This window comes from Crinia signifera, chromosome 3, assembly GCF_055691185.1.
Source record: "Crinia signifera chromosome 3, ASM5569118v1, whole genome shotgun sequence".
NCBI classification, from domain to species: domain Eukaryota; kingdom Metazoa; phylum Chordata; class Amphibia; order Anura; family Myobatrachidae; genus Crinia; species Crinia signifera.
Window position 1 is genome coordinate 173,048,248 of NC_139219.1, and position 26,829 is coordinate 173,075,076.

Sequence of the window (26,829 nt, forward strand, 5' to 3'; positions counted from 1 at the left end):
GCCGTGCTCTGAGGAACTGGGAGTAGGGTAAGGACCACTTGGAAGTAGGGGGATGAAAGCTACTTGCATGCAGAGCAGTGTTCCTGTCGGTAGGTTTGTGGTATACCGTGGTGAGCAGTTGCAGATCTTCCGTCTGTGTAATGTGTACATCTAGGAAGTTGATGTCGGCAAAACTGCTGGTATGCGTGAACTTGATGTCAGTGTCCAGCAGGTTGATGTGATCCATCAGTGAGACGAAGCTTTCCTGACTGCCATCCCAAAGCAAGATGATGTCATCTATGTAGCGGTAGTATGCTTTAATCTTAGCAGAAGTGTCAGGGTCTGTGAAGAACAAATCTTTTTCAGTCTCAAACATGAAAATGTTTGCAAGACTCGGGGCTACACAAGAACCCATAGCAACCCCGGAGTGCTGTAGGTAAAATCTGTTGTCAAAGAGAAAGTAGTTATTAGACAGAGCCAAGTCCAAGAGGTCCATGAAGAAGGCACAATCAGGGCCCTTGTATAATTCACTGTTATAAACAGCCCGTCTGACCGCTTCCAAGCCTCTAGAGTGTGGTATGCTGGTGTAGAGTGACACCACATCTATGGTGCAAAGAAGGTATTTGGATGGTAGAGGGGATAATGCTTGGAGATGTATTAGCAGGGCAGTCGTGTCTTTCAGATAGGTGAATTGCTGTTGTACAATGGGTTGCAGGAACAAGTCCAAGAACTGGGCTGCAGTATAGAACAGGGAGTCTCTGGCGGCTATGATGGGCCTGCCCGGAGGGTGTACAGGATCCTTGTGCAGTTTTGGCAACGTGTAAAGAATGGGGGTTTTCGGGAAATCTGTGGTGAGTACTTGCTGTATCTCTATTGGAATGGACCCAGCGGTGACTGCATCTGTTAGAAAGGTGTCCAGAATCTTCTTGAACGATGCAGTAGGATCACCTGGCAGTTGGCGATAGGTCTGTTCGTCAGCCAATTGGCGAAAAATCTCCTCCTTATAAGCTGCAAGGTCCTGTACAACTATACCTCCCCCTTTATCGGCCGATCGTATAACAATGTCGGTGTAGTTGCTCAAAGCTTTTAATGCTTGTCTTTCCTCACTGGTGAGGTTGGCCGGAGTGTTGGTTTTCTTGGTGTGGGAGGCAGTGATAGTCTGTTCCATATGGCCCAGAAAGCTCTTGATAGCTACATTGTTAGAGATGGGGTCAAAGGCACTCCTTTTGTGTAGTTGTGGCGGCATGTTGGTGGTAGGTGTAGAATTGCCAAAGTGCTCACGTAGTCGGAGTCTGCGTCCCAATTTGTAAAGGTCCACACGGTCTTCCAATAAATTGGGGCTGTGGGTAGGTACAAAAGTGAGTCCTTTATTGAGGATGGAAAGTTCAGCATTGGACAAAGGGCGTTTTGAAAGATTAAAGACTAAGTCCTCTTTTTTGCAGATCTTTTTGGCCTGCCTGATGCACTGGCCTCCTCTGCGGGTTGGCTTGTGTCTGGCAAGGGACCTCTGGATCTGGTGGCAGCTCCTGAAGGGGGTTTGCGCGGTTTGGTGCCCCTGTAGTTTTTTGACGGTTCAACGTCACTGGAAGAATGATCACTTGATTGATCAGTGTCAAACTTAGGTTTATAAAACCGTCTGGGTTTGTTTCTGCGGGATTGTTGTTGGGAATTCCCATAGGCCCAGCTGTACACCCTATATTCCGCATAATCGCGGTTGACGGTTTCTTGTTTCGTTTTTTTAAAAGTAATAAGATCTTGTCGGTATTTTTCAATCTGGCTGGAGAGATCTTTGAGCCAATCTTGTGTTTTGTCCGCTTTAATGGAGGGGAGGTGGGTTGCCTCAAAGGTGGATATTTTTTCTTTAACTATGTCGAGTTCTCTCCTCGATTCTTCTATCACAAGGAGAATGAGGTCGTGAGAACATTTATTCAACACTGACGTCCATCTGCGGCAAAACTCCGGGTTGTTGCGGCCAATTGTGGGGATATTTCTCACCCTGAAGCCACGGGGAATCTTTTTCTCCCTGAAATATTGGGAAAGGGTAACGCCATGTAGAAAAAAGTCAATTTCTCTTTTTTTGAGACGCGTGAGTTGAGTGATCAAATGCTCAGTGGGAAGTTTTACATCCTTCTCAGAAAGGAGATCATCAAACAGGATAGCTTCAGCTTCGGAGTCCGTGAGGACCAGGGTTGCCCCTGGAATCAGGGTGACCTCTTTGAAGCCAGGGATGATGTTTTCAGATGCCATGGCAGCTTCACCGTGTGTACACCGTGTGTGTGGAGAACCAGTGGGGGGAAGAGGTGGAGTGGTGATGTCTTCGATGCCGAGGAAAATCTCCTGGGGTAAAGGTTGATGGTGCCTTGGATCACTGCTGACCTTTGGAAGGTGGTCGACAGGAACAAGTAGGGCAAGGGGGTCCCGGCACTCGTCTGGAGGGTTCAACTACTTGCGGTGCCTCTCAATTTCTCAAAGGAAAGATGTAGCAACAAATTTGCAGATGGCACTCGCAAGATTAAACAAAATCTGCACGGCGGCAGCAATAATGAAACAAAACGGAATCAACACAGGCTTGTGTCAACGTTTCGGGCAAAGCCCTTTATCAAGACATGAAGCAAAGCAAACAGTGTACTTACATTTATAGTAGACAGTGAGGACAGGGGACACCTCGTGCAGAAATCACCAGCAAGCCCGGGCGGGTGTGGAGTGACGTCATCTGGCGCACTCCATCGGGGAAAGCGGGGTCACCGGGGGCGTGCCACATTAACCCCAAGGGGTGGCTGCTAGGCAACCATGAACGCTAAAGAGCGCTGAATAGTGGTGTGTGAGTGACGGCAAAAAGCCGTATGAGGGAGAGCGGGTACACAGGGAAGCGGCGGTGGTGCTGAGAACAGCCGGCTGCTGATCTCTGCAGCGAGGTTCTGAAATACAAAATAACGCATATGAATAAACTGTAAAGGCATGAGCATGTGTACAAATTGACAGCAGTACCAGCGCAAATGACAAATAAGACGTATACTGGTGCTGCAAACGAACGTTACAAGGCGGTAGATAAAAATAGGCATGAATGCGACAGTAGTCTAATGCATAAAGTATGCAACAGCTGACCGGGAACAGTGAATGAATGAGAAGTCTATGGATGAATAACCAATATGATATATGTAGCGGGCGCAGAGGGAGAACAGAAGAGGGAGAGGGAGAGGGGGACCTGGCTGTGATAGCCGAGTATAGTCAGAGAATTCGCAAGCTGCGATACGTAGTGTGAGATGTAGAAGCGGAGGGGGACCAGGCTAAGATAGCGGCATGTAGTGAAAGAAAATAACAGATGCGGAGAGCAATGTGAGGGGGGGAGAGACGTGTGAGTGGGAAAGTGACTGTATAGGAATGTGTCTGCCGGGCTGTAAATAAAAACTAACAGCTATATGAGTAGTGTAGGAGAGGGTGATCACGGAACAGTGTGGAGTGAGTTTAAGATATAAGTGAAAACAGTTGAAATGGTCTAAGAGAGGCTGTAAGAGTATGTGTGTAGCAGATGTGGTGGGGGAAAGTAACCAGTGACAGGACTAAAAGGCTGTGAACTGTGGAGGTGCTGGACAGAAATGTGAATATGGTAAGGTGCATAGAGCAACCTGACATGAGGGTGTATGAGAGGGTAATACTGAGTGGATAAGAGTGTGGGGAGAAAGTGTAAGAAAAATGAGACAGAGAGGTATCAAGGGGATAAAGAATCACAGAAAAATGAACGGCAGGGAGCAGTTAATGCAGGGGAACAAAACAACAAGATGATTTAAAGGAAGCAAGAAAAGGGCAACATTTCATTGAGTCCATTAGGTTGCACCGTGTCCAATTGATGGATCCATTTAGCTTCAAGTCTCAATAAAGCACGGCCTCTGTCGCCACCTCTCTTATTGTCAGGGATGCAGTCAATAATCTTGTATCTCAAACTAGGGAGACTGTGCTGAAATGCCTTCCAATGTTTAGCTACTGGTTGGTCCGAGCCTTTAGTCCCCAAAGCTGCCCGAATGCTTGATTTATGCATGGCAATACGTTCCTTGAACTGTCGGATGGTCTTGCCGACATAGAGGGAGCCACATGGACACTTAATGTAATAGACCACATATCGGCTGCTGCAGGTGAGGGGGTGGCGAATGGGGATTTTTGAGCCAGTTCTGGGGTGCAGGAAGAAGTCACCGGTTTCAAGACCGTTGCAGGTGACACAGTTCAAGCAGCGAAAGTTCCCATTCTTTCTGCGAAGAAAGGACTGTGGTGGAGCTTCTTTTAAACTTGAAATATCATTGTGAACCAACAGATCTTTGATGTTTTTACTGCGTTTATATGCAGGCATAATGGCACAGTTTTTGAGAGCCGGGAGATGAGGGTCACAGTTTACTAGGGGCCACATCCTTTTAGCTGCTTTGACCAGAGTTTGGCTGGCCGTCGAAAAGCATTGAGACCATACAATTTTATTGGTGTTGCTGGGTGTATCTTTGCGTGTAAGCAAAAGATTCCTGTCCAGGAGCAAAACCTTTTCTTTGGTGGTAAGGAGAAGTTTAGCCGGGTAGCCTCTAGCAAGGTATCTGCAGGACATTGCAGCAATTTCTTTTTCGGCTTCTGCGGTGCTAGAGCAGATGCGCCGTGCTCTGAGGAACTGGGAGTAGGGTAAGGACCACTTGGAAGTAGGGGGATGAAAGCTACTTGCATGCAGAGCAGTGTTCCTGTCGGTAGGTTTGTGGTATACCGTGGTGAGCAGTTGCAGATCTTCCGTCTGTGTAATGTGTACATCTAGGAAGTTGATGTCGGCAAAACTGCTGGTATGCGTGAACTTGATGTCAGTGTCCAGCAGGTTGATGTGATCCATCAGTGAGACGAAGCTTTCCTGACTGCCATCCCAAAGCAAGATGATGTCATCTATGTAGCGGTAGTATGCTTTAATCTTAGCAGAAGTGTCAGGGTCTGTGAAGAACAAATCTTTTTCAGTCTCAAACATGAAAATGTTTGCAAGACTCGGGGCTACACAAGAACCCATAGCAACCCCGGAGTGCTGTAGGTAAAATCTGTTGTCAAAGAGAAAGTAGTTATTAGACAGAGCCAAGTCCAAGAGGTCCATGAAGAAGGCACAATCAGGGCCCTTGTATAATTCACTGTTATAAACAGCCCGTCTGACCGCTTCCAAGCCTCTAGAGTGTGGTATGCTGGTGTAGAGTGACACCACATCTATGGTGCAAAGAAGGTATTTGGATGGTAGAGGGGATAATGCTTGGAGATGTATTAGCAGGGCAGTCGTGTCTTTCAGATAGGTGAATTGCTGTTGTACAATGGGTTGCAGGAACAAGTCCAAGAACTGGGCTGCAGTATAGAACAGGGAGTCTCTGGCGGCTATGATGGGCCTGCCCGGAGGGTGTACAGGATCCTTGTGCAGTTTTGGCAACGTGTAAAGAATGGGGGTTTTCGGGAAATCTGTGGTGAGTACTTGCTGTATCTCTATTGGAATGGACCCAGCGGTGACTGCATCTGTTAGAAAGGTGTCCAGAATCTTCTTGAACGATGCAGTAGGATCACCTGGCAGTTGGCGATAGGTCTGTTCGTCAGCCAATTGGCGAAAAATCTCCTCCTTATAAGCTGCAAGGTCCTGTACAACTATACCTCCCCCTTTATCGGCCGATCGTATAACAATGTCGGTGTAGTTGCTCAAAGCTTTTAATGCTTGTCTTTCCTCACTGGTGAGGTTGGCCGGAGTGTTGGTTTTCTTGGTGTGGGAGGCAGTGATAGTCTGTTCCATATGGCCCAGAAAGCTCTTGATAGCTACATTGTTAGAGATGGGGTCAAAGGCACTCCTTTTGTGTAGTTGTGGCGGCATGTTGGTGGTAGGTGTAGAATTGCCAAAGTGCTCACGTAGTCGGAGTCTGCGTCCCAATTTGTAAAGGTCCACACGGTCTTCCAATAAATTGGGGCTGTGGGTAGGTACAAAAGTGAGTCCTTTATTGAGGATGGAAAGTTCAGCATTGGACAAAGGGCGTTTTGAAAGATTAAAGACTAAGGCATTTCAGCACAGTCTCCCTAGTTTGAGATACAAGATTATTGACTGCATCCCTGACAATAAGAGAGGTGGCGACAGAGGCCGTGCTTTATTGAGACTTGAAGCTAAATGGATCCATCAATTGGACACGGTGCAACCTAATGGACTCAATGAAATGTTGCCCTTTTCTTGCTTCCTTTAAATCATCTTGTTGTTTTGTTCCCCTGCATTAACTGCTCCCTGCCGTTCATTTTTCTGTGATTCTTTATCCCCTTGATACCTCTCTGTCTCATTTTTCTTACACTTTCTCCCCACACTCTTATCCACTCAGTATTACCCTCTCATACACCCTCATGTCAGGTTGCTCTATGCACCTTACCATATTCACATTTCTGTCCAGCACCTCCACAGTTCACAGCCTTTTAGTCCTGTCACTGGTTACTTTCCCCCACCACATCTGCTACACACATACTCTTACAGCCTCTCTTAGACCATTTCAACTGTTTTCACTTATATCTTAAACTCACTCCACACTGTTCCGTGATCACCCTCTCCTACACTACTCATATAGCTGTTAGTTTTTATTTACAGCCCGGCAGACACATTCCTATACAGTCACTTTCCCACTCACACGTCTCTCCCCCCCTCACATTGCTCTCCGCATCTGTTATTTTCTTTCACTACATGCCGCTATCTTAGCCTGGTCCCCCTCCGCTTCTACATCTCACACTACGTATCGCAGCTTGCGAATTCTCTGACTATACTCGGCTATCACAGCCAGGTCCCCCTCTCCCTCTCCCTCTTCTGTTCTCCCTCTGCGCCCGCTACATATATCATATTGGTTATTCATCCATAGACTTCTCATTCATTCACTGTTCCCGGTCAGCTGTTGCATACTTTATGCATTAGACTACTGTCGCATTCATGCCTATTTTTATCTACCGCCTTGTAACGTTCGTTTGCAGCACCAGTATACGTCTTATTTGTCATTTGCGCTGGTACTGCTGTCAATTTGTACACATGCTCATGCCTTTACAGTTTATTCATATGCGTTATTTTGTATTTCAGAACCTCGCTGCAGAGATCAGCAGCCGGCTGTTCTCAGCACCACCGCCGCTTCCCTGTGTACCCGCTCTCCCTCATACGGCTTTTTGCCGTCACTCACACACCACTATTCAGCGCTCTTTAGCGTTCATGGTTGCCTAGCAGCCACCCCTTGGGGTTAATGTGGCACGCCCCCGGTGACCCCGCTTTCCCCGATGGAGTGCGCCAGATGACGTCACTCCACACCCGCCCGGGCTTGCTGGTGATTTCTGCACGAGGTGTCCCCTGTCCTCACTGTCTACTATAAATGTAAGTACACTGTTTGCTTTGCTTCATGTCTTGATAAAGGGCTTTGCCCGAAACGTTGACACAAGCCTGTGTTGATTCCGTTTTGTTTCATTATTGCTGCCGCCGTGCAGATTTTGTTTAATCTTGCGAGTGCCATCTGCAAATTTGTTGCTACATCTTTCCTTTGAGAAATTGAGAGGCACCGCAAGTAGTTGAACCCTCCAGACGAGTGCCGGGACCCCCTTGCCCTATATATATATATATATATATATAACCGGAAGGGCCGTCACTCTGGACTGAAATGAGCTGGAGTACGTAGCTTGCCCCGGTGCCAGCTTACAGAGGGCAGCAGCGATGAACTGCCCACAGAATATAGTGAAGGAATGAATGGGCACTCAGGGACTCACAAATGCTGGTGAAGTCTTTTGACTTCACCAGCATTTGTGAGTCCCTGAGTGCCCATTCATTCCTTCACTCTATCTATATATATATATATATATATATATATATATATATATATATTTATATTTAAGGGGACCTTTGGCTATGATTACATTTATTATGATTCAGTAATATAAACAAATACCTCTGTAGTGCTTCATTTACTGGTTTAATTGTCATTGATTTTGTTTATTTATTAATTTTTTTCAATTATAAACTTGAATTGATTTTCCAGAGTAAACTCGGGTGTATGTCAGAACTTGGCCAACCCCAATAATTAATTAGGCATTTTGGATGGTTTCAATTTGCCTAACTGAGCTCATACTGTAATTATATCATATGCAATTTACTTATTTTAAAAATATAAAATCAAAATCCACTTTTTACTCTATGTGCTCCAAATTTAATGAAAATATTTAAATGCAAACTAGCCTTTTTATAATTTTTTAGATTAAAGAAAACATTAAAGTGACCTCAAATTACCCCAAATCAACTTTTTTTCTACTTTTGTACTTTTCATTTAATTCAGCCATTTGACACCCAAGAACTCAGGGCTTTATTCTAGTTCACTCTTTTTGACAAAATCCTTCTTAGATGGACAAAACCATGTGCACTGCAGGTGGGACAGATGTTACTTGGTGCAGAGAGAATTAGATTTGGGTGGGGTTTTACTTCAAAGTGAGATCTATATTGCAGTGTAAAAATAAAGCAGCCAGTATTTACCCTGCACAGAAACAAAATAACTCACCCAAATCTAATTCTCTCTGCACAAGTTACATCTGCCCCAACTGCAGTGCACATGGATTTGTCCATCTAAGAAGCATTTTGTCAGAAAGAGTGAACTAGAATAAGGCCCTCAGTACTTTCCTTACACCCACCTTCTACATGGTCCTGGTAGTGAAGTTGACACTTTTATGGGGTTCAAGAAGGTTTCCCCACTAATTTATGCTCCCCCCCATACACACACACCAGTTTGTTTGTTTGTTTTGGCAAAATTTGCACAACCTTGCTGCAAGTAGTGCGAATTGGCATTTATAATTGAATTGAGCAAAGTATGCGCTTTTAATTATGAGAGAATAAAGCCATTATAAGACATGTATAAATTATTATGGATTTTATCTTTATTTTGTTTTTTCAAAATTACAAGTGAGTGAGACCATATTCCTGGGGTAGCCAACCCTAGTCCTCGAGAGCTACCAACAGTGCATGTTTTGCAGGTCTCCACACAGAATCACAAGTGAGCTAATTAGCTCCATCTGTGGATCTTTTAAAATGTGTCAGTGATTAATGAGTGCAGCTGTGCAGCAGCTAGGTTGTCTGGAAAATGTGAACTGTTGGTAGCTCTCGAGGGCTAGGGTTGGCTACCACTGCCATATTCTAATGTGCTTTAACTCCTGTACATATTGTATATTACAGAGTCTTGTCATTGGGACAACATCAAAAATGTTGTCAGTTATGAAGTTGATATTGTTAAAATGTTGACATTGGGGTTAGGCTGTGGAACAGGAGGGTTTTGAAACTAGAGGGATGTTAGGGTTTGGGTATTCGGTCGATAGGTCGTCAGACAATAGATTGACGTTGAAAAAAGGGCCACACGAGCAAAAGGTCGATATGCTATTGGTCGACAAAAAGAAAAACAGACTTGTCAGCATAGCGTGAGATTTAAACCCTCAGCACTGAGCCCAAAGCATGGTGAGTGTAGCGTTACACTAACTAAGGGTCCTTGTCGACATATGCCAACACAGGCACACAAAAAGTTAAAAGCTTGTGTTGACCATTTTCATGTGGTCCTTTTCACCATGATGACTATATTGCATGTCAAACTTTTTTCATGTGTCGACCTTTTGCCTGTCAACCATTAATGGTCGACCTATTAACTGTGAACCTAATAATCCACACCTGGGTTAGGTAAGAAGGTTAGGGAGGGGATCAGGGTACAGGCATCAGAATGCTGGAGTATCAGATACTGTATGTCGACATACTAACATGTTCACATTCTTACATCAATATTGTGAATATTGAAATGATGAATGTTGACTTATATCATACCAATATACTACACTACCTTCAATACCACAGGAATATTTTCTCTTAAATCAAGTGCCCTAAATGGAAAAAAACACAGAAATCAGACTTCGTTAAAAAGATAACAAATAAAATGTGTAGCCAGTGGTGCTTAAAATGTGTGAACCCTTCAGAATTTTCTACATTTCTGAAACTTGGCCTAAAACTACCTCAGATTATACATTATTTTTTGAACATTTGCTCATGTAATAAAGGCCTCCAGTTGCTTAGAAGTTACCTTCTGTTCCTTTTTTGTGACCTTGCGAACGATTCATTGTCTTGCTTTTGGCTTGATCTTTGTTGGCCAACCACTCCTGGGGAAGGTAATAAAGTCTTGAATTTCCTCAATTTGTACAGAGTCTGTGTAGTCAAAACTTTTTATAGATGGTTTTGTAACATTTTCCAGCCAGATGAGCATCAACAACTCTTCTTTTGAAGTCCTCATAAATCACCTTTGTTCCTGTCATATTACACTTCCACAATCATGTGTTGTGAACATTAGACTTTGATAAAAAGATAGGTTGTCCACTCACACCTGATTGTCACACCATAGATTGAAAATATCGGTCACTAATTTTACATTGAATATCTCTGCTAAGCCTAAAGGTACATCGTTTTCCCACTCACAGAGATGTGATATTGGATAATTGTATTCAATAGAAAAAATTAGAATATCTACTTTTTTTTGTCTCCTTTGTTTGATTTGTTTCTCTTTATCTACTTTTAGGATTTGTTTGGAAATCTGAGGTAGTTTTAGGCCAAATTTCAGTAGAAATCTGAAAAATTCTGAAGGGCTTGCAAACTTCTAAGGACCAGCCATTCAGCCCCTAACTGTCATGTCAAGGATTGCACAATTATAGTTGTGGGCTTATTGGCTGGTTCTTTATCTCTTTATCACCTTCCTCATTATCTCTTGTTAAGACTTAATACATTTGGCCCATTGTTTGTTCTTTGTTGTACAATGTTCTCGCATCCAAAACCTGTCACACTGTCTTGCAGCCACACATCTATTTATTGTTCATTATTTTGAAACAAGAGGATGTATATATTTGCTCTATGTGGATGGTGAACTTTGCATCATGGCCATCTACTTTGTTATACAGTAAGTTTTTGTTATACAGAAGTGTCTTCAGCCATTGTTCAGAATGACTTGCACTAAATAAGGACACACTTGTGCAGCTCTCTGGTCTTTTTGCAAATAACCACAAGACTCTTTCCAAGAGACACAGCAGTCCTTTTGAAAAGAACAGTTGATGTCAGGAGCCTAGATCCTCTATAAATGGGTTTTACGTTTCCCGCTTTTTAGCGTACATACACATCACCACTTTGATGTAGAAAATTACATATGTTTATACCACATACCCCTCAACGTGTGATCACTGGGACTGAAAATAGGGCATGATCATAGCTGGTGGAGGTACTTCCAGTGCTTCCTGCACCCACACTAATTTCCCTGCAATGTGCAGATGTTATGCGCATGGCAGCTTATTAGGATCCGCCTGCTTCTTTTGCTGTGCTCCACCCACCACAACTCGGGATACAACAACCCACGAGTGGGACAGTGCTGAAAAGCAGGACTGTCCCACTGAAGTTACAATCATGTAAATTAAGAGTTTGCTTGTGGCTAATGGAAGCAATTATGATGTATTAACTCAAAGTTTTCAAACATCTGTGCTGCACAAATAATACACACATACTGTTAGACTGTCTTTTATAATACTCAATTGTTTGTGTTTATTTACAGGTTGACAAATATTTTAATTATTGCTAGACAAATGAGTGTTTGCTTAAAAGGAAAACTAACCATCTGCTTTTACATTAAGGAAATAACCACCAAGAGTTCTATAATTCATATGGAATGGGTCGTTTGACGCATGATGTTTTCTGTTGATAACCTCATATTAAAAAATAACACACAAGAACCACTTACAAGGTACTAATTGGTAATTAGAAGAAAATTGTTTGTATAGGCATTTAAATAATGTAACTTCCGAGCCAGTACAGTGGTGTAGTGTTCACATACAAAGCAATAACTTGCTGAGACGTATCAGGCACTGTTGAGATGACCGAAAACTTAATTAATTAATTAATGTAAGTGTAAACCTTTTAATAGTTATGTATATTTCATATTTTTTATCTGTTTTCAGCTTTATGTTGCATTGACGAATGTTTTAACTGTGTGTCTTTTCCCAACATTAATGTTTTCTTCAGTTTATCATTGCTTTAATTGTTAACAACATGCAAACGAACTACAGTATAGCATTTATTTTTCTAACGTTATATCATTTGCTAACCGTAGTAGAAAGTACTGACAGCTCATTGGTTACAAGGAACTAGCTTAACCTCATTTCGGAATTCACCAGATTAATTTACAGAAAGCTTGTGATGTTCATATGCAACTCGCTATCCAAATATCTTTATTTTTAACGTTCTCAATAATGTCCTCCATACAAAAGAGCACATGTATTATTAGTCATATAAACTGGAACAAGCCACCAGGAAAAAAGGTGCTTTTAAATCAAGCTAGCCAGATTGCTCAGGTAATTGGGTAAATACATGAATGTTATTGGGCCATATACTATTGATGGAGGCATATACAAGTGTGCAATATAGTTGGCACCTCCATAGTTAACCAACCTTAAATTGTAAATGCATTTACCAATAATATTGGCCCCTTATGGGCCACCTTTGTATATATGCTTTATGTGCCTCTCTGGAATGTTCTGGCCAGACAGATAACACATGACATGCAGTATAAGAAATCTTTATGTCCAGAGCTATTTTCTGCTGTTTTGTCAAGGCAATTTGAGCACTTTACCTGGCAAGTGTTGGTGCACTGTTCCTTGCACCCAAACTGCTGTGTGTGGCTACTTCTTTTACAAATTTGCCTATATAAACTGCTGTTCTATTTCTAGCAGAACTCAGGCTTTTCTTGAACTTTGCTTCTATCTGTAATACTGAACACTCAGAGGGCCTATTTATCATTTGGGGGATGAATGGCAAGCTGTGGTGGTGGTTTCTTAATTACTGGAGCAATTCAGTATTGCTACAATGAGGGAACAGCTGTTCCAAAGAGTAGCTGCCCCTCCATATAACACTGCTACCAGTAAGTAGCAGTGTTATTCACCAGTGCCGTGCCAACTGACTGTGCATTCATGACCCAAGCTCATGCATGCACAAGGCCACACACGGTACACAATGCACAGGTGGTGGCGGTATTGAATACTGGCTGCCCTAATAATAAATGTACCCATTACTTGAAACAAGCATTCCCAAATGTGTAACAGCATAATGAATAGACCCTCAAATGAGAGCAATTATTCTGAAAATCTGACACAAAATTGCCTAATTTTTTACTCCTACCATTGCTAGCATTGTAAAACAAAGGCCCTTATTCAGATCTGAGCTCAGTACAAATTTGTTTGGAAAATGGGCAAAACCATATGCACTGCAGGTGGAGCAGATGTAACATGTATAGAGAAAGTTAGATTTGTGTGAGTTATTTTGTTTTTGTGCAGGGTAAATACTGACTGCATTATTTCTACACTGCAATTTCGATTTCAGTTTCAGCACACCATACCCAAATTTAACTCTTTGCACAGGTTACATCTGCTCCACCTGCAGTGCACATGGTTTTGCCCATTTTCCGAACAAATTTGTACTGAGCTCAGATCTGAATAAGGCCCAAAATCCGAATATGGTATATTTTGTAAAAAAAAAAAAAAAGATTTCCAGCCATGTAGTTCAGACAGAATTCCATTGCTTTGGTTAATTGTAAAGTGTGTCTAAATGCAAATAAAATTAAATATATTGATGGAGGGGGTCTGGACTGAGCTACTTATAATGGGATGTGCTACCTAATGGAGACTGAATGCTACAACATAGAAAGAAAACAGCAAGTGCACCATACATACCGTTACAATTATAAAAAAAATTAAAAATGATACATCGTATATGAGGTTATTGGCCAATATTATGAGCCTAACCATCACTTTGATAATTTACTGCTATACTTTTTTCAACCGTAACACTGATACTTCACTGCTATAATCTACTTGTGTGGTGCCCTGGGGTGGTTTGGATGGGGTAGTTGGGGTGCCCTGTGCCTGGAGGTAAACCCCTATAATGTTGGGTACCTACACAATGAGGTTACCTTGATGTTTGGTGGGTAAGGTCAGAATATTGGCCTATTTTATGCCAAAGACCTTGTACATGATGTGAAATTAAGTTTCTTATATTTGTAATGGCTATATGATGCACCCGCTCTCGTTTCTGAATTTTTAAAGTGCTGCTGCATGATTTAGACTGGTCACATTCACATATAATTTTTTTTTTTTAAAGAAAACTTTGAACAAAATGGACAAAAATGATTTTTTTAAAAATTAATTGCATTTTTTAAATTGCTTTCGGTACTTGTTTCCTATCACGGCGCCCGTCGCAGGTGATCGCATACCTTAAGTTACGGTATGCGATGGACGCAACCGACGCGATTTCGGGGTTATTTTTAGCCTTTTCCCCGACAATTAAAAAATCGTGTCCATCGCATGCCTTAAGTTAAGGCATGCGATGCAACCGATGCGATGGACGCGATTTTACATAGGGAACAATGTTAAATGGGCCAAAGGACCCGATTTTTCATTGTATACCCACCCTTATGGGTATTTTACACGTGAAATGCCCCCCCATTGTTAACGCCACACCACGATGAACTCCAACCCGAAGCGTGGCGAGCGCAGCGGTACACGTCCTCCGACCTTTTCATACCCCCACTTTCTCCTCCCAGCAGCAGGGGACACTGCAGTCTACACGTGTGGATTGTGTGGGTGCATTGGAGGAGTCGGCACTTTAAGAAATTTGAATACAGCTGGCTCCTCCCCCCGCTAACCCCCAGCAGACTCCAGTCTTAGAAAAAGTGCCCGGGCTATGTCTCCCTAGGGAGATTAGGTTTTTTATTTCTCTTTTGTTTGTTTTTTATATACTTGAACACAGACAGGCTGGGAATGCCTGTCTGCGACGCGGGACCCTGGCGGGACGTGGTCGGGCCTGCATGCAGCCTCCCTCCATTGTCCAGCCACCGTAGCCGCCATTCCGGAGACCCGCCCGCAGCTGCATGCGGTGTGCGTCGCGGGTCCTGGGCTATCTCCCCCGAACTCCAGGGACGCCGGTGACAAGTAAGGGCGCTGTGCGCCAGAAAGGGGGCGGCCATAGGGCGCGATGGTTGGTAGCAGAGCAGAGCTGGGTCACGGAAGTGACATCAGCGCACCCTCCATTATGCCGGCTGTTTGGGGCGGGCTTGGATTTGGCGCCTCTGTGCAGGGAGCGCGAGGGAAGGGGGCGGAGCTTGCTTCTCTCTCTTTCTCTCGGTGCCTTCGATCTGTGAGGTGGCCATTGCAGTGCTCTCTCTCTGCAGTTGCTGTACAGAACAGGACCTCTGTTACCTGTGCAGCGCAGCGCTCCCCAGCGGACTACAGGGACACTGAGTCTTAAGGGGCACATTACATACACAAGAATCGGGGGTGTTGTTTGGCTCCTCTTCCCCTGTCACTTGCCGGACTTCAGGGTTACTTTACTTGGTATTCCCTGCTGCTAGGCTGTATTTGGGGTTTTCTTGTGTGATTGTGTTTGTTTGTGTGTCACTCTTGTTACATTAACTGGGCAAGATGGCAGGAAAAGCAACTTCTTCCAAGGCTGCTATGAAGGTTTATTCCTGCAAGAGCTGTAAGCAGCAATACACACAACATGTTAGGGGGTGCTCCCTCTGTGAGATTTGCTATAAGGCTTCTCAGATTACTGCTACCCCTGCAGCACCTGTGCAGGCAGCTGCTGTTTCCTCAGATGTGCTGCAATCACTGCTGACTAATCTGAATGCTGAAATGGCTGCCTCTAGGAAAGATAGAGAGGTGTTTCAGACTCAGCTTTCTAGATTGGCCTCTGCAGAGCCTGCATGGGCTCAATCCTTAATACAGTCAGTGGACTCATTAAATCAGTTTATGGCAGGTCCTTCTAAGAGACCTGCAGCTGCTGCTGTACCCAAGAGAAAGGCTATGCCCTCTCTGTTTTTGGCTGATGATTCAGACCATGATGATTATACTATAGAGGAAGGAGAGGTTCTTCCCCCTGTGGACCAGGATATCCAACCCGTTGATGTAGGGGAGGATGAGCCACAGGGCGTGGAGGGTCTTGTCAGAGCAGTTAGGTCTACCGTAAAACTAGAACAGCCTGAGGTTACTCCCCAGGTGTCCATTTTGGGTCGCTCTCAAAGACAGGAGTTGTGTTTTCCGGATTCGGAGGAATTAGAGTCTCCTCTCCTCTCTATATGGAAGCTTCCGGATAGGAAGTTCCAGGTGTCAGCTCGCTTAAAGACACTATACCCTTTTTCTCCGGAATCTAGGACTAAGTGGGAGACTCCTCCTACTCCGGATATCTCGCTATCCAGGCTGTCTAAGCGAGCCACCCTTCCAGTTCCCGGGGTGGCGTCTTTAAAAGAAGCGCAAGATAGGCGTTTAGACTGCTCACTAAAGACCATTTTTTCCACGGCAGGGGTCCTTTTGCGTCCTGCGTTGGCCTCTTCTTGGGTGGCCAGAGCTATGGAGCAATGGGCCGCTGATCTTGTGGCTGGTCTGGAACAGAATGTTCCTGTGGCAGATTTGTTGCCTATGGCGGAAGGCATCAGGGATGCAGCAACATACATAGGCGAGGCAGCGGCAGACATTTCTACTCTAGGAGCTAGAATCTCTGCATCAGCTGTGGTGGCCAGACGCTCGGTCTGGTTGAGGTCATGGCAGGCTGAGTCTGAAATTAAGAAAGCTGTTGAAGCTTTGCCATTCACAGGGGATATGCTTTTCGGGCCGGAGCTCGATAAGCTTATTTCCCAGGCCACGGGGGGTAAGTCTACATTCCTGCCAACAGCTGCACCCCCGCCGAAGAGGCGGTCCCTCACACAGTCCTTTCGGTCCTTTCGAGGCTCCTCTGCCTTTAGAGGTAGGCCCAGAGGAGGTTTTACGGCCTTTAGAGGCCGCAGAGGTAGAGGTGCTGGAACAGCCGCGGCCGCTGCTGCCCCAGCACGTCGCCAGGAGCCCAAGGCTTCTGACAAGACCGTGGCATGACGGTCTTCCGGCTCTAGTGGGAGAATCCAGGGTGGGCGCTCGTCTGTTATTGTTCCCTCAGGTCTGGAGGACTCACTGCAGGGACGAGTGGGTCTTGCAGATTATTGCACAGGGATACAAACTTCAATTTTCAGCGCCACCGCCAGTAAGATTCTTCCCCATGGGCCTTCCAAAACTGGATCAGACAAGAAAGGCCTTACAGGATTCAGTTCGAAAACTTTTGGATGCTTCTGTAATAATACCGGTGCCAGAACATCAGAGGGGACAGGGGTTTTACTCCAGTGTGTTCGTGGTGCCCAAACCGGACGGCTCGGTAAGGCCTATCCTAAATCTCAAGGACTTAAATCAATACATCTGTTACAACAAGTTCAAGATGGAGTCCATAAGGTCAGTGATTGCATCACTGGAACCGGGAGAATATCTTATGTCACTAGACATAAAGGATGCCTATTTGCACGTCCCTATTTGGGAACCTCACCAGAGGTTTCTAAGGTTTGCAATACAGGCTTCTCATTTTCAGTTCAGGGCTCTGCCCTTCGGCCTGTCGTCCGCTCCCAGGGTCTTCACCAAGATCATGGCCTGCATGGTGGCGGTACTCAGGTTACAAGGGATAACGATCGTCCCTTACCTGGACGATCTCTTGATAAAACCATCGTCTCAGGACAGGCTGATAGCAGACGCTCTAGCCACATGTTCTTTTCTGGTCCAAAAAGGTTGGATTTTAAACTTCAACAAGTCTCAACTCAATCCAACACAAAGGCTTCAATTCCTGGGTCTCATTTTGGATACGGCGCAGGAATCGGTATTTCTTCCAATGGACAAGATTGCGGCGCTGCAGTTGAAGGTGCGACAGGTTCTAGCTCCCCGCAGAGTCTCATTCCACTTGTGCACCAAGATGCTGGGGATGTCGAGGCCCTCCCGTACGGCAAGTTTCATACCAGAACGTTCCAATGGAACCTATTGTCACAGTGGTCAGGGTCACATCTACAGATCCACAGGAAAATTACCCTGTCAAGAGCAGCTCGTCAATCGCTTCAGTGGTGGCTTCATACCCCCAATCTACTCCAGGGCCGGAGTTTCAGCCCATGCAGTTGGACGATACTGACCACCGACGCCAGCCTCAGGGGCTGGGGGGCTTTTGTTCTCAACCAGACTTTTCAGGGTCGTTGGTCTGCTCAAGAGGCAAAGCTTCCTATAAATGTCCTGGAACTAAGGGCAATCAGGTTGGCCTTGAGTCAGGCACACAACCTGCTCAGGGGTCATCCGGTGAGAGTCCAGTCGGACAATGCTACTGCGGTCGCATATATAAATCGACAGGGAGGAACCAAGAGTCGAGCAGCCATGCGCGATGTGCAGCCTATCCTGGAATGGGCCGAAGCGTTTGTTCCTCGATTTTCTGCGGTGTTCCTGCCGGGTGTGGAGAACTGGCAGGCGGATTATCTGAGCAGACAGGACTTCCACCCGGGAGAGTGGGCTCTTCATCCGGAGGTTTTTCATCAGCTGACGGTCCGGTGGGGCATGCCTCAATTGGATTTGATGGCCTCCAGGCTGAATCGGAGCTACCTCTCCCGAAGCGTGGCGAGCGCACGCATAATACCTGTGAAGTAATGCGCGTCCCCTCGCGGGGCTCGCCACGCTTCGGGCTCGGTGGCTCGCTGCGCTCGCCACACTATATTAAATAAACTCCACGCCGACGTGGATAGTGGGGGTATGAAAAGGTCGGAGGACGCATACCGACGCCCCTCGCGGGCTCGCTGCGCTCGCCACGCTTCGGGTTGGCGTTCATTGTGGGGTGACGTTAACAATGGGGGGGGGGGCATTTCACCCATCAGGGTGGGTATAGAATGAAAATTGGGGTCTGGGGGGCATTAGCATTGGGCCCAATGTAAAATCGGGTCTCAGGGACCATTTTACATTGGTTCCGATGTAAAAATCGCATCGCATGTGATTTGGTTGCATGCGATGCGATCGACGCGATTCATTTGGATACAATCAAAATCGCAGGCGCCGTGCTAGGAAACAAGTACCTTGCTTTCTGTATACTGTAGACCATATTTTTGTTTGGTGATCTGTTTTAGCCAAGAGTATCCCTGGATATATAGGTGCCTAGATTATTTAAAATTCTCCCCTCTGGGAGAAACCCAGACAGTAGTTGCTGCTTGTCTCTGCTTTTAACATCATTTCGCACTCCCCCACTGTACCGAGCTGCAAATCCCCAGTATAAATTTCTCATCCTGCCCATTCACTAGGAAGTGAGTAGGATGTGGGAGACCCAGAACAATATTTATTTACTTTTATTAACAGTTTCTTATATAGCGCACACAGATTTCGCAGCGCTTTACACAGTGTAGTTGAACATCAGTCCATGCCCCAGTGGAGCTTACAATCTATATTGCCTACCACACATATACACGCACACAGACATTCTAGGGTTGATTTTGTCGGGAGCCAATTAGCCTACCAGTATATTTTTGGGATTGTGGGAGGAAACCAGAGTACCCGGAGGAAACCCACGCAAGTACGGGGGAATATATAAACTCCACGCAGTTAGGGTCATGGTGGGAATCGAACCCATGACCTCAGTGCTGTGAGGCAGTAATGCTAACCATTACACCATCTGTACTGCCCCATATCTCTTCTGTGGGTGCAGGGGACTTCCCAAAAATTCACAGGAAAGTAAGCATTTATGTCTAGATGGGGGTAAACGTATGGGGACCGATTAGGCACAAAGTAAATTCAATTCTCAAGCTTCTCATTCATTGTCGATGTCAACTGTTGATGGGGAAGGTAGCAATTGTTGGTATCTAATTCTTATCTGAGAGGTTTTACAAAGAATTGTTGTGAGAATACTGCCTTTTATGTTTCCTGAAGTTGCCCACACACCACCAGTTTATTGTATCTCATTGTGATTTTTCTATGTTTTATTTCTAAATAAATTTTCCTCCTTCTAAAAATGTGATGCAACTAGTGGTAAATTGGCCAGTAGTGGCACAAGAGATTGTCAGTAGCAATAGCCTACTTCTGTTGCTGTGGTTTTGACTTCATTATTGTGGAGTCCACAAGTGAGCAAAAGAAGACTGAGTTGGTTCTCCTGAACACAACTTCTCTGTGGGTGGACAACACCCCTAACCTACCCACTAATTATTTAAGTTGTATTACGTAGATTGCTGCTTTGATATTTTCTTTTAATAATTAACAGACAAGTCTGATTTATATTGCCACATTTCAAGGGTCTTTGTTATTAATGATATATGGTTATTTGGGAGAGGATATTGGATGAGTAGAATGATTATTTAAAAGTATTCCGCTCAATTGGCAAAAATTTTGGCAAACCACATGAACCGATTTTTCCTTCCCTTATCCACTATGAGGTAGGGTTTATTCTGGGTCATCAGGCACGAGATAACACCAGATATGCTGTTGATCTTATTTACAAACTCCAGGTGGTCCTCTACTATTTTACTTTCTTTATATGCGGAAAAAGCTTTTGACATGATCTCCTTGAGGTCTTCGGCATGTCTGGTGAATTTCTCACGGTCTCCTGGCTTTATATTCTTCACCTTCTGTTAAGGTTAATGGTATACCTTCTGGTCCAATTTGTATTTGTAATGGTACTCGACAGGGGTGCCACCTATCACTCCTAATATTTGTCCTTATAATTGAACCGCTTGCTTCCTGTCATAAAGCTGACTTGGTTCATGTTTGTTTTCTAGTTTCCCAAAGTTTCCAGGCTTGTTTTGTGTCCGTGCTGCTGCAGCTTCACATTCCAGGATGATTAATCACATGTGAGGATTTCTGACATCCTTACTCCAGCACAGGTCACATGATCTAGGTATATCCAGGTAGTTCCACTTCCTGGTTCTGACCTAACTGCGATCAGTAGCCAATCCCCAGCTACCTTGGGGGGGGGGATATAAGGAGTCACTTTAGAACAGCTCACGGCCTTGAACAACTTGTCCTTCTTCCAAGAGTTTCCCATAGGCTGATACCAAGGCTCCAGGTTACCTGCTTCAGTGAACCTCATCCTGATGTTGCTGCTCCTACCTTGCAGTACAGTCAGCTTCCAGACTGCAGCACAGGACCATTGGTTCCCAGGTCGATGCCGTCCTCGGCTCCCAGGTCAACGCCATCTTCGGCTCCCAGGTCAACACTGTCCTTTTTTCTGTCCTTCAGTCTTACAGCACAGTGTCCAGCTACAAGATGAATTATTCCAAGTCGAAAGCCATGCTGCTCCATGTTCCCTCATGTAAAGCCAAAAGCCATATAACTAATTTTAACTTCTGAAAAAGATAAAATATTTGGGAATGTATCTGACTTCCCACTATGACTTCTTTGTTGATGAAAATTTCCCACCTCTATTCTCTAGAATGCAGACCGATTTGGCTTCATGGAATCAATTTATTTCATGGCTGGGTAGGACCATAGCTGTTGAGATGAATATAATCCCAAAATGGCTCTACCTTTTCAGAGCTTTCCTGTCTGCATCCTTAATAATATTCAAAAACCCTAATCCATTTCATTTGGAACCACAGCCTCCATGTTTTGCAGCCAAAACCTTGGGGAGGATGGTTGTGGAATGTGTTAGAGGTCTTCCTGACATAACAATCTGGCCTCTCTTCTTTCTCAAATTATTGCTTCCTATGCCCAAGCACCCCCCCCCCCCCATCCCTGATATTTAACCCATTTGAATTCCTCCAAATTCACCATTTTCTTTACTCCCTACCCTCCTCCCTTGTACTGTGAGCTCTTACTCCTTTTGAAACTCTTTGTAAACTTTGCTCCTTATATAAGGGTTTGATATTTCAGATTTACACCCTCCGTCTCGATGATAGACTACCCTCCTTGAGACCCCATGAAATTGCCTGGGATTGAGGCACCCTCCGGATAATGAGACCTGGGACGACATGAGACTAGGCATCACCAAAAGTTCTAGTGCTACCAAAGAGACTGCTTTATAAGATCTAATATTGCTGATATGCTACTCCTTAAAGACTTAATAAAATGTTCCCATCTTATTCGCCTGACTGTTGGCATGGGTGTGGGTGCAGAAGTTCGATGATCCATATATGGTGGACCTGCCTGAATATTGTACCTTTCTGGGACTTGGTTCATGGCCTATTGAACTCTCTCCTATCGACACTGGTACCAAAAGATCCCTGGATATTGTTGGTTGTGCGATCCCCCACCTCTAAGTAAATTCTCAAAAAAAAAAACTAGCCTGTGGCAAAAACCCTGATTGCTCAAAATTGGAAGAAGAGCTCTCCTCCTCTTTTCTCTGGAATTAAGACCCAGATTTGGCATGTTGCTGCAGTGGAGGAAATAACTTATGATCTCCATGATCGAGGTCATATTTTTACATAAGTTTGGGCACCTTGGTTACTTGCTGAATGTAGGCCCTCGTCCCCTTCTTCATGAATATTAATTTCACAGATAGACCCATGGGTAAAGAATACTGCTCCCTCTTTGTTTCTGAGATTTCACACATGATCTGTCTTTTTTCTTTTTATTGGAAGCTACTTGTATGCCTACTGTACCTTTTCCGATACTGTTTCGTGGTTCCCCACCTCTTCCTTTTCTTCCCCTACCTTCCATACCGTATTTCACTGTCCAATATCCACTTCCTCTTTTTTTATTTTATTTGCTAATGTGCTTTGAAAATATGGTCTATATTGAGCTCTTGTGGCCCTTGTGTTTCAATCTTTGTTTCTCTGTTGGCTGACCACTTTAAAATAAAGTATTATAAAAAATATATATTTCTATCATCTAGAATCACTGAAAGGAGGGAAAGGTACAAAAAAAAAAAAATTTGTAAAAAGAACATTTGCATCTCGAGAAATACAATGTTAATGGGAGTAAAAAGAGGCATTTTTATTTAACCCTTTGAGTCACAAGTGAATTTGTCAAAAATAGGTGTGAAAATTACCAAGCAAACATTTTATTCATCATAATGACCTGTAATGTTTATCTTGTGTAGTAAAATATGAGACATTTTTTTTTTTTTTTTTAATTCAATTTTTATTTATAGATTTCATTTTTAAACAGACATACATATACATCACATTAAAATCATATAAAGGAGAACATTTTTGTTATCATTAATATTTTTATACTCCGGTCCCCGGCACCGCCTCAATAGCCATCTCCCCTGCCTTTCTAGTGTTATTGGTGTTATTTGGTGTGCTTATATATATGGGGTCTTTTCAAATAGGCCCTGTCAACGGTGGTGTTCATTGTGTATTTTGCTTCTATATTTATAGCTATTGTAGCTTTAAATGCTACTTCTAGAGTGCTTGTTGCTTTATACAGTGTTACTTAAATTCATATGATTGCAGTGTAAGTGTTTCTTTTATGTGTTCTACTTCCCCTTTCCCCTCCCCCTCCCCCCTCCTCCCACCCCCCTTCGGCACTGCAGATGCCATTGTGCGGCGTCGGGTCTCGGACACACAGTATTTTTTTATTTTGTACATTTCTCCTCTATAACAATATTCCAACCCTCCCCCCCTCAGGTTAACGGCTATATTCTTCATTCTCTTCTAATTTCTACTTTCTTAATCCAGTATCCAATCTGTATCATAAATTATCTTCACCATTTATTCCATATTAAGTGGTGTTTTCCTTCCATCCCCCTTGTCACATATAGGTATCTCTCATGGGCTATTGTTTCATCAACCAGAGCACCCCACGTGGCCGCCTCTGGTCCAGCTTCTGCCATCCACTTTCTGGCAATACAAATTTTGGCCAGGGTGCAAAGGTTGATAAAAAACTGCCTTTCATATTTGTTCATAGAACCGTCCTCTATTATTGCCAAAATACAAGCTCTAGGTGTACAACTATTGCGGGGGATACCCTTAGATATCATTATACTAGTGACCTCTGCCCAGAATCCAGCCACTTTTGGGCACATCCAGAGCAGGTGCCAGAAGGTCCCGGCGGGGTCTTTACATTTAGGACAGTTTGCATTCGCTCTACCCCCAAATTTATACATGCGTTCTGGTGTCATATACGTCCTATGCAACACGTACAGTTGGATTTGTTGAAACCTAACTTGGTTGGTGGCAGTTTTAACACTAGCCAATGATTTCCTCCAGTCTGCCTCTGAGATAGACCCTATATCGTTTTCCCATTTAGCTTTAACCTCACCTAGTGCCTCCCTCTGTTTGTTTTGCATTAAAGCTTTGTAACAGTATGAAGTTTCATGTCTAGCAGGAGTTTTTTTAATTAATTTTTTTGTCATTGATTCGCATATATCAGGTTGTCCCCCATCAAACTGCTTCTCCAACCCGTGTCTTAATTGAATATATCTGAACAAAAATTTATTAGATAGCCCATATTCTATTTTTAATGATTGGAATGAATGTAGCCCTGTATCAGTGTATATTTGGCCAATTTCTGTTATGCCTTTTTTCCCCCAGACTTTTTCGACCTGCAGTTCTTTTAATTCTCTAAGTGGGTGGGCATTATACAAGGGTGTTTCTGGGTCGATACCCTGGCTCCCCAGAACCGTCTCTGCCTGCCTCCATATCAAGATTCCCTGCCTTATTATTGGTGGCCACCTACGTTTTAAGTTGCCACTAAGGAGAAGTTGCATGGGGGTGTGCCCTGGGGACACTAATCTCACCAGTTGTTCCGCCCATTCATATTCCCCTCCCCTCTGGACCCAGTATTTAATTTGCGTTAAATGAGATGCTATATAGTACATCCAGAAGTCTGGCAGGGCTAAACCGCCCTCCCCTTTTCTTCTGGTCAAAACGTCTTTTCTAAGCCGAGCTCTTTTACTACCCCAGATCAATGTGGATATAAGTCCGTCAATAAGTTGAAAAATTCTACGGGGGAGGTATACCGGTGAGTGTTTCATTATATACGTTATTTTGGGTTGAAGAATCATTTTGACTAGGCCAACCCTGCCTGTCATTGTCAGGGGTAACCTGCCCCATGGTCCTATCCTGGATTTAACATAGTCGATTTGAGGTGTTAAATTAAGTGACTCGAACCTGGTTATCTCCCTTGTGACCCAAATACCCAAGTATAAAAATTCATCAACCCATTTCAATGGGGTGTCAATTGCCCTTTTCTGGGCAGGGGTGTCGCTCAGCGAGAGGATACATGATTTAGCCCAGTTGATACTAAGTCCTGAGTGGGCTCCAAATGTATCAATTATTTCCAGAACTTCTGGTATTGTCCTGTGATAATCTTGAATAAAGAGCAATATATCGTCTGCGTAGAGCGCAATTCGATCTTCTTTTTCCCCTAATTTTAGGCCCTGGATTACCGTACTATTCCGAATTCGGCATGCCAGTGGCTCTATGGCTATTGCAAATAGCCCCGGAGACAACGGACAACCCTGTCTTGTGCCCCTCTCTATGCCAAATCCAGGCGAGGTGAAACCATTGACAGACACCCTTGCCTCCGGGGCCACATACAACATCCTAATCCAATTAATAAACACCGGACCTATCCCTGCCCACTCCAAAGCTTCCCAAAGATATCCCCACTCAATGGTGTCAAAAGCCTTGGCGGCATCCAAAGAGATAACCGCCAAGTCTTCCCCACCCTTTTGCGGGGTTTGCAGGTGGTAATATAATCTTCTAAGATTAGTCGTAGTCGTCCTCCCCGGCATAAAGCCGGTTTGGTCCGGGTGGATTATTTCATTTATTACCTGGTTGAGTCTTTTGGCCATTATCTTGGCCAAAATCTTAACGTCGTTTGTCAAGAGTGAAATAGGACGATATGACTCAACCTTTCTTGGGTCCTTATCTTTTTTGGGAAGAACTACAATCAGGGCTTCTAACATGGAGGCTGGCAGAGTCCGTCTCTCATATAAGTCTGCATATAAATCCAAGAGTCTTTGGGAAAAGAAGTTCTTATGTCTTTTGTATAATTCCTGCGGAATCCCATCCATTCCTGGGGCTTTACCCCCGGGGATGTCCATTATTGCTAGTTCTACCTCTGTGAGTGTTATTGGGGCATCTAGCATCTTTCTTGATTCGCTTGATAGTATAGGGTGCGCTATTTCTCTAAGGTATGTACGTGTTTCATTGGGGGAATGACCCTGTTGTGTTGTATAGAGTTCTTTAAAAAACTGCCTGAACCTTTCGGCTATTTTAGGAGTTTGTGTGATTAATCCTCCCGCCGTGTCCTCAATCTCTGTAATTATACTCCTTGAACGCTCTGCTTTTGCCAGTCCGGCTAAGTAGCTCCCGGGCCTATCCCCTTCTGCGTATCTAGTATGCCCCGCAAATAGCTCTCTGTACATTGTCTTGTCTTTTAGACACCTACACCAATCCTCTTGGGCTTTCACCCATGCTTCCTTGTCTGCCTGAGTTTTCCCCTGTAGATATTGTTGTTCTAATACCGCGCAAGTTAGCTCTAGGTGTTGTTCTTCTTTTTTATGGGTTTTTTTTAAACTTGCTATCTCTTTTATAAACAGGCCTCTAAGATTGGCCTTAAATGTGTCCCAGATGATCTCTACCGGCGCTGACCCCTGATTAACTTCAAAGAAATTTTGCCATTGGGGTTCTGCTGTATCCCCCACTTTAAAATGAGTCAGCCAGTTTGCATTTAACTTCCAGGGGTTGAAACCCCTCTCCTCTCCTAGGTCCACACTGATCTCAAGCGGGGAGTGGTCAGAAATGCCTCTCGTCAGATATTTCGCACTCTGTATTCGGGGCATCCAGTCCCTTGTAACAAGGGCCAGATCGATCCTTGAGAATGATGAATGAGAACTAGAGAAACAGGAGAACTTCTGTTCCCCTGGATGTCTTGTCCTCCATGCATCCAGTAGACCCATTTCCTTAATCAAGTTTGGGAACCCCTTACACCCTGTGCCACCAGTTCTATTCATCATTCCCTTCCTATCTAGTACTGGGTCAAGTGTGTTATTGAAGTCCCCCATTA

At 44.2% G+C, this 26,829-nt stretch overlaps 1 protein-coding gene across 5 annotated transcripts in view; it reads left to right on the top strand.

Moving 5' to 3' along the window:
• POPDC1 (popeye domain cAMP effector 1) overlaps nucleotides 1-26,829 on the top strand; it is a 280,642-nt gene that overhangs the window by 246,325 nt on the left and 7,488 nt on the right. Inside the window, exon 8 of one of the 5 annotated variants that reach the window (XM_083176971.1) lies at nucleotides 11,653-11,762. The exons of the other annotated variants lie outside the window; for them this stretch is intronic. Within the exon in view, the coding sequence (XP_083033097.1) occupies nucleotides 11,653-11,720 (68 nt within the window). The 3' untranslated portion in view covers nucleotides 11,721-11,762. The remainder of the gene's footprint in view (nucleotides 1-11,652; nucleotides 11,763-26,829) is intronic. 5 annotated transcript variants of the gene reach the window in all.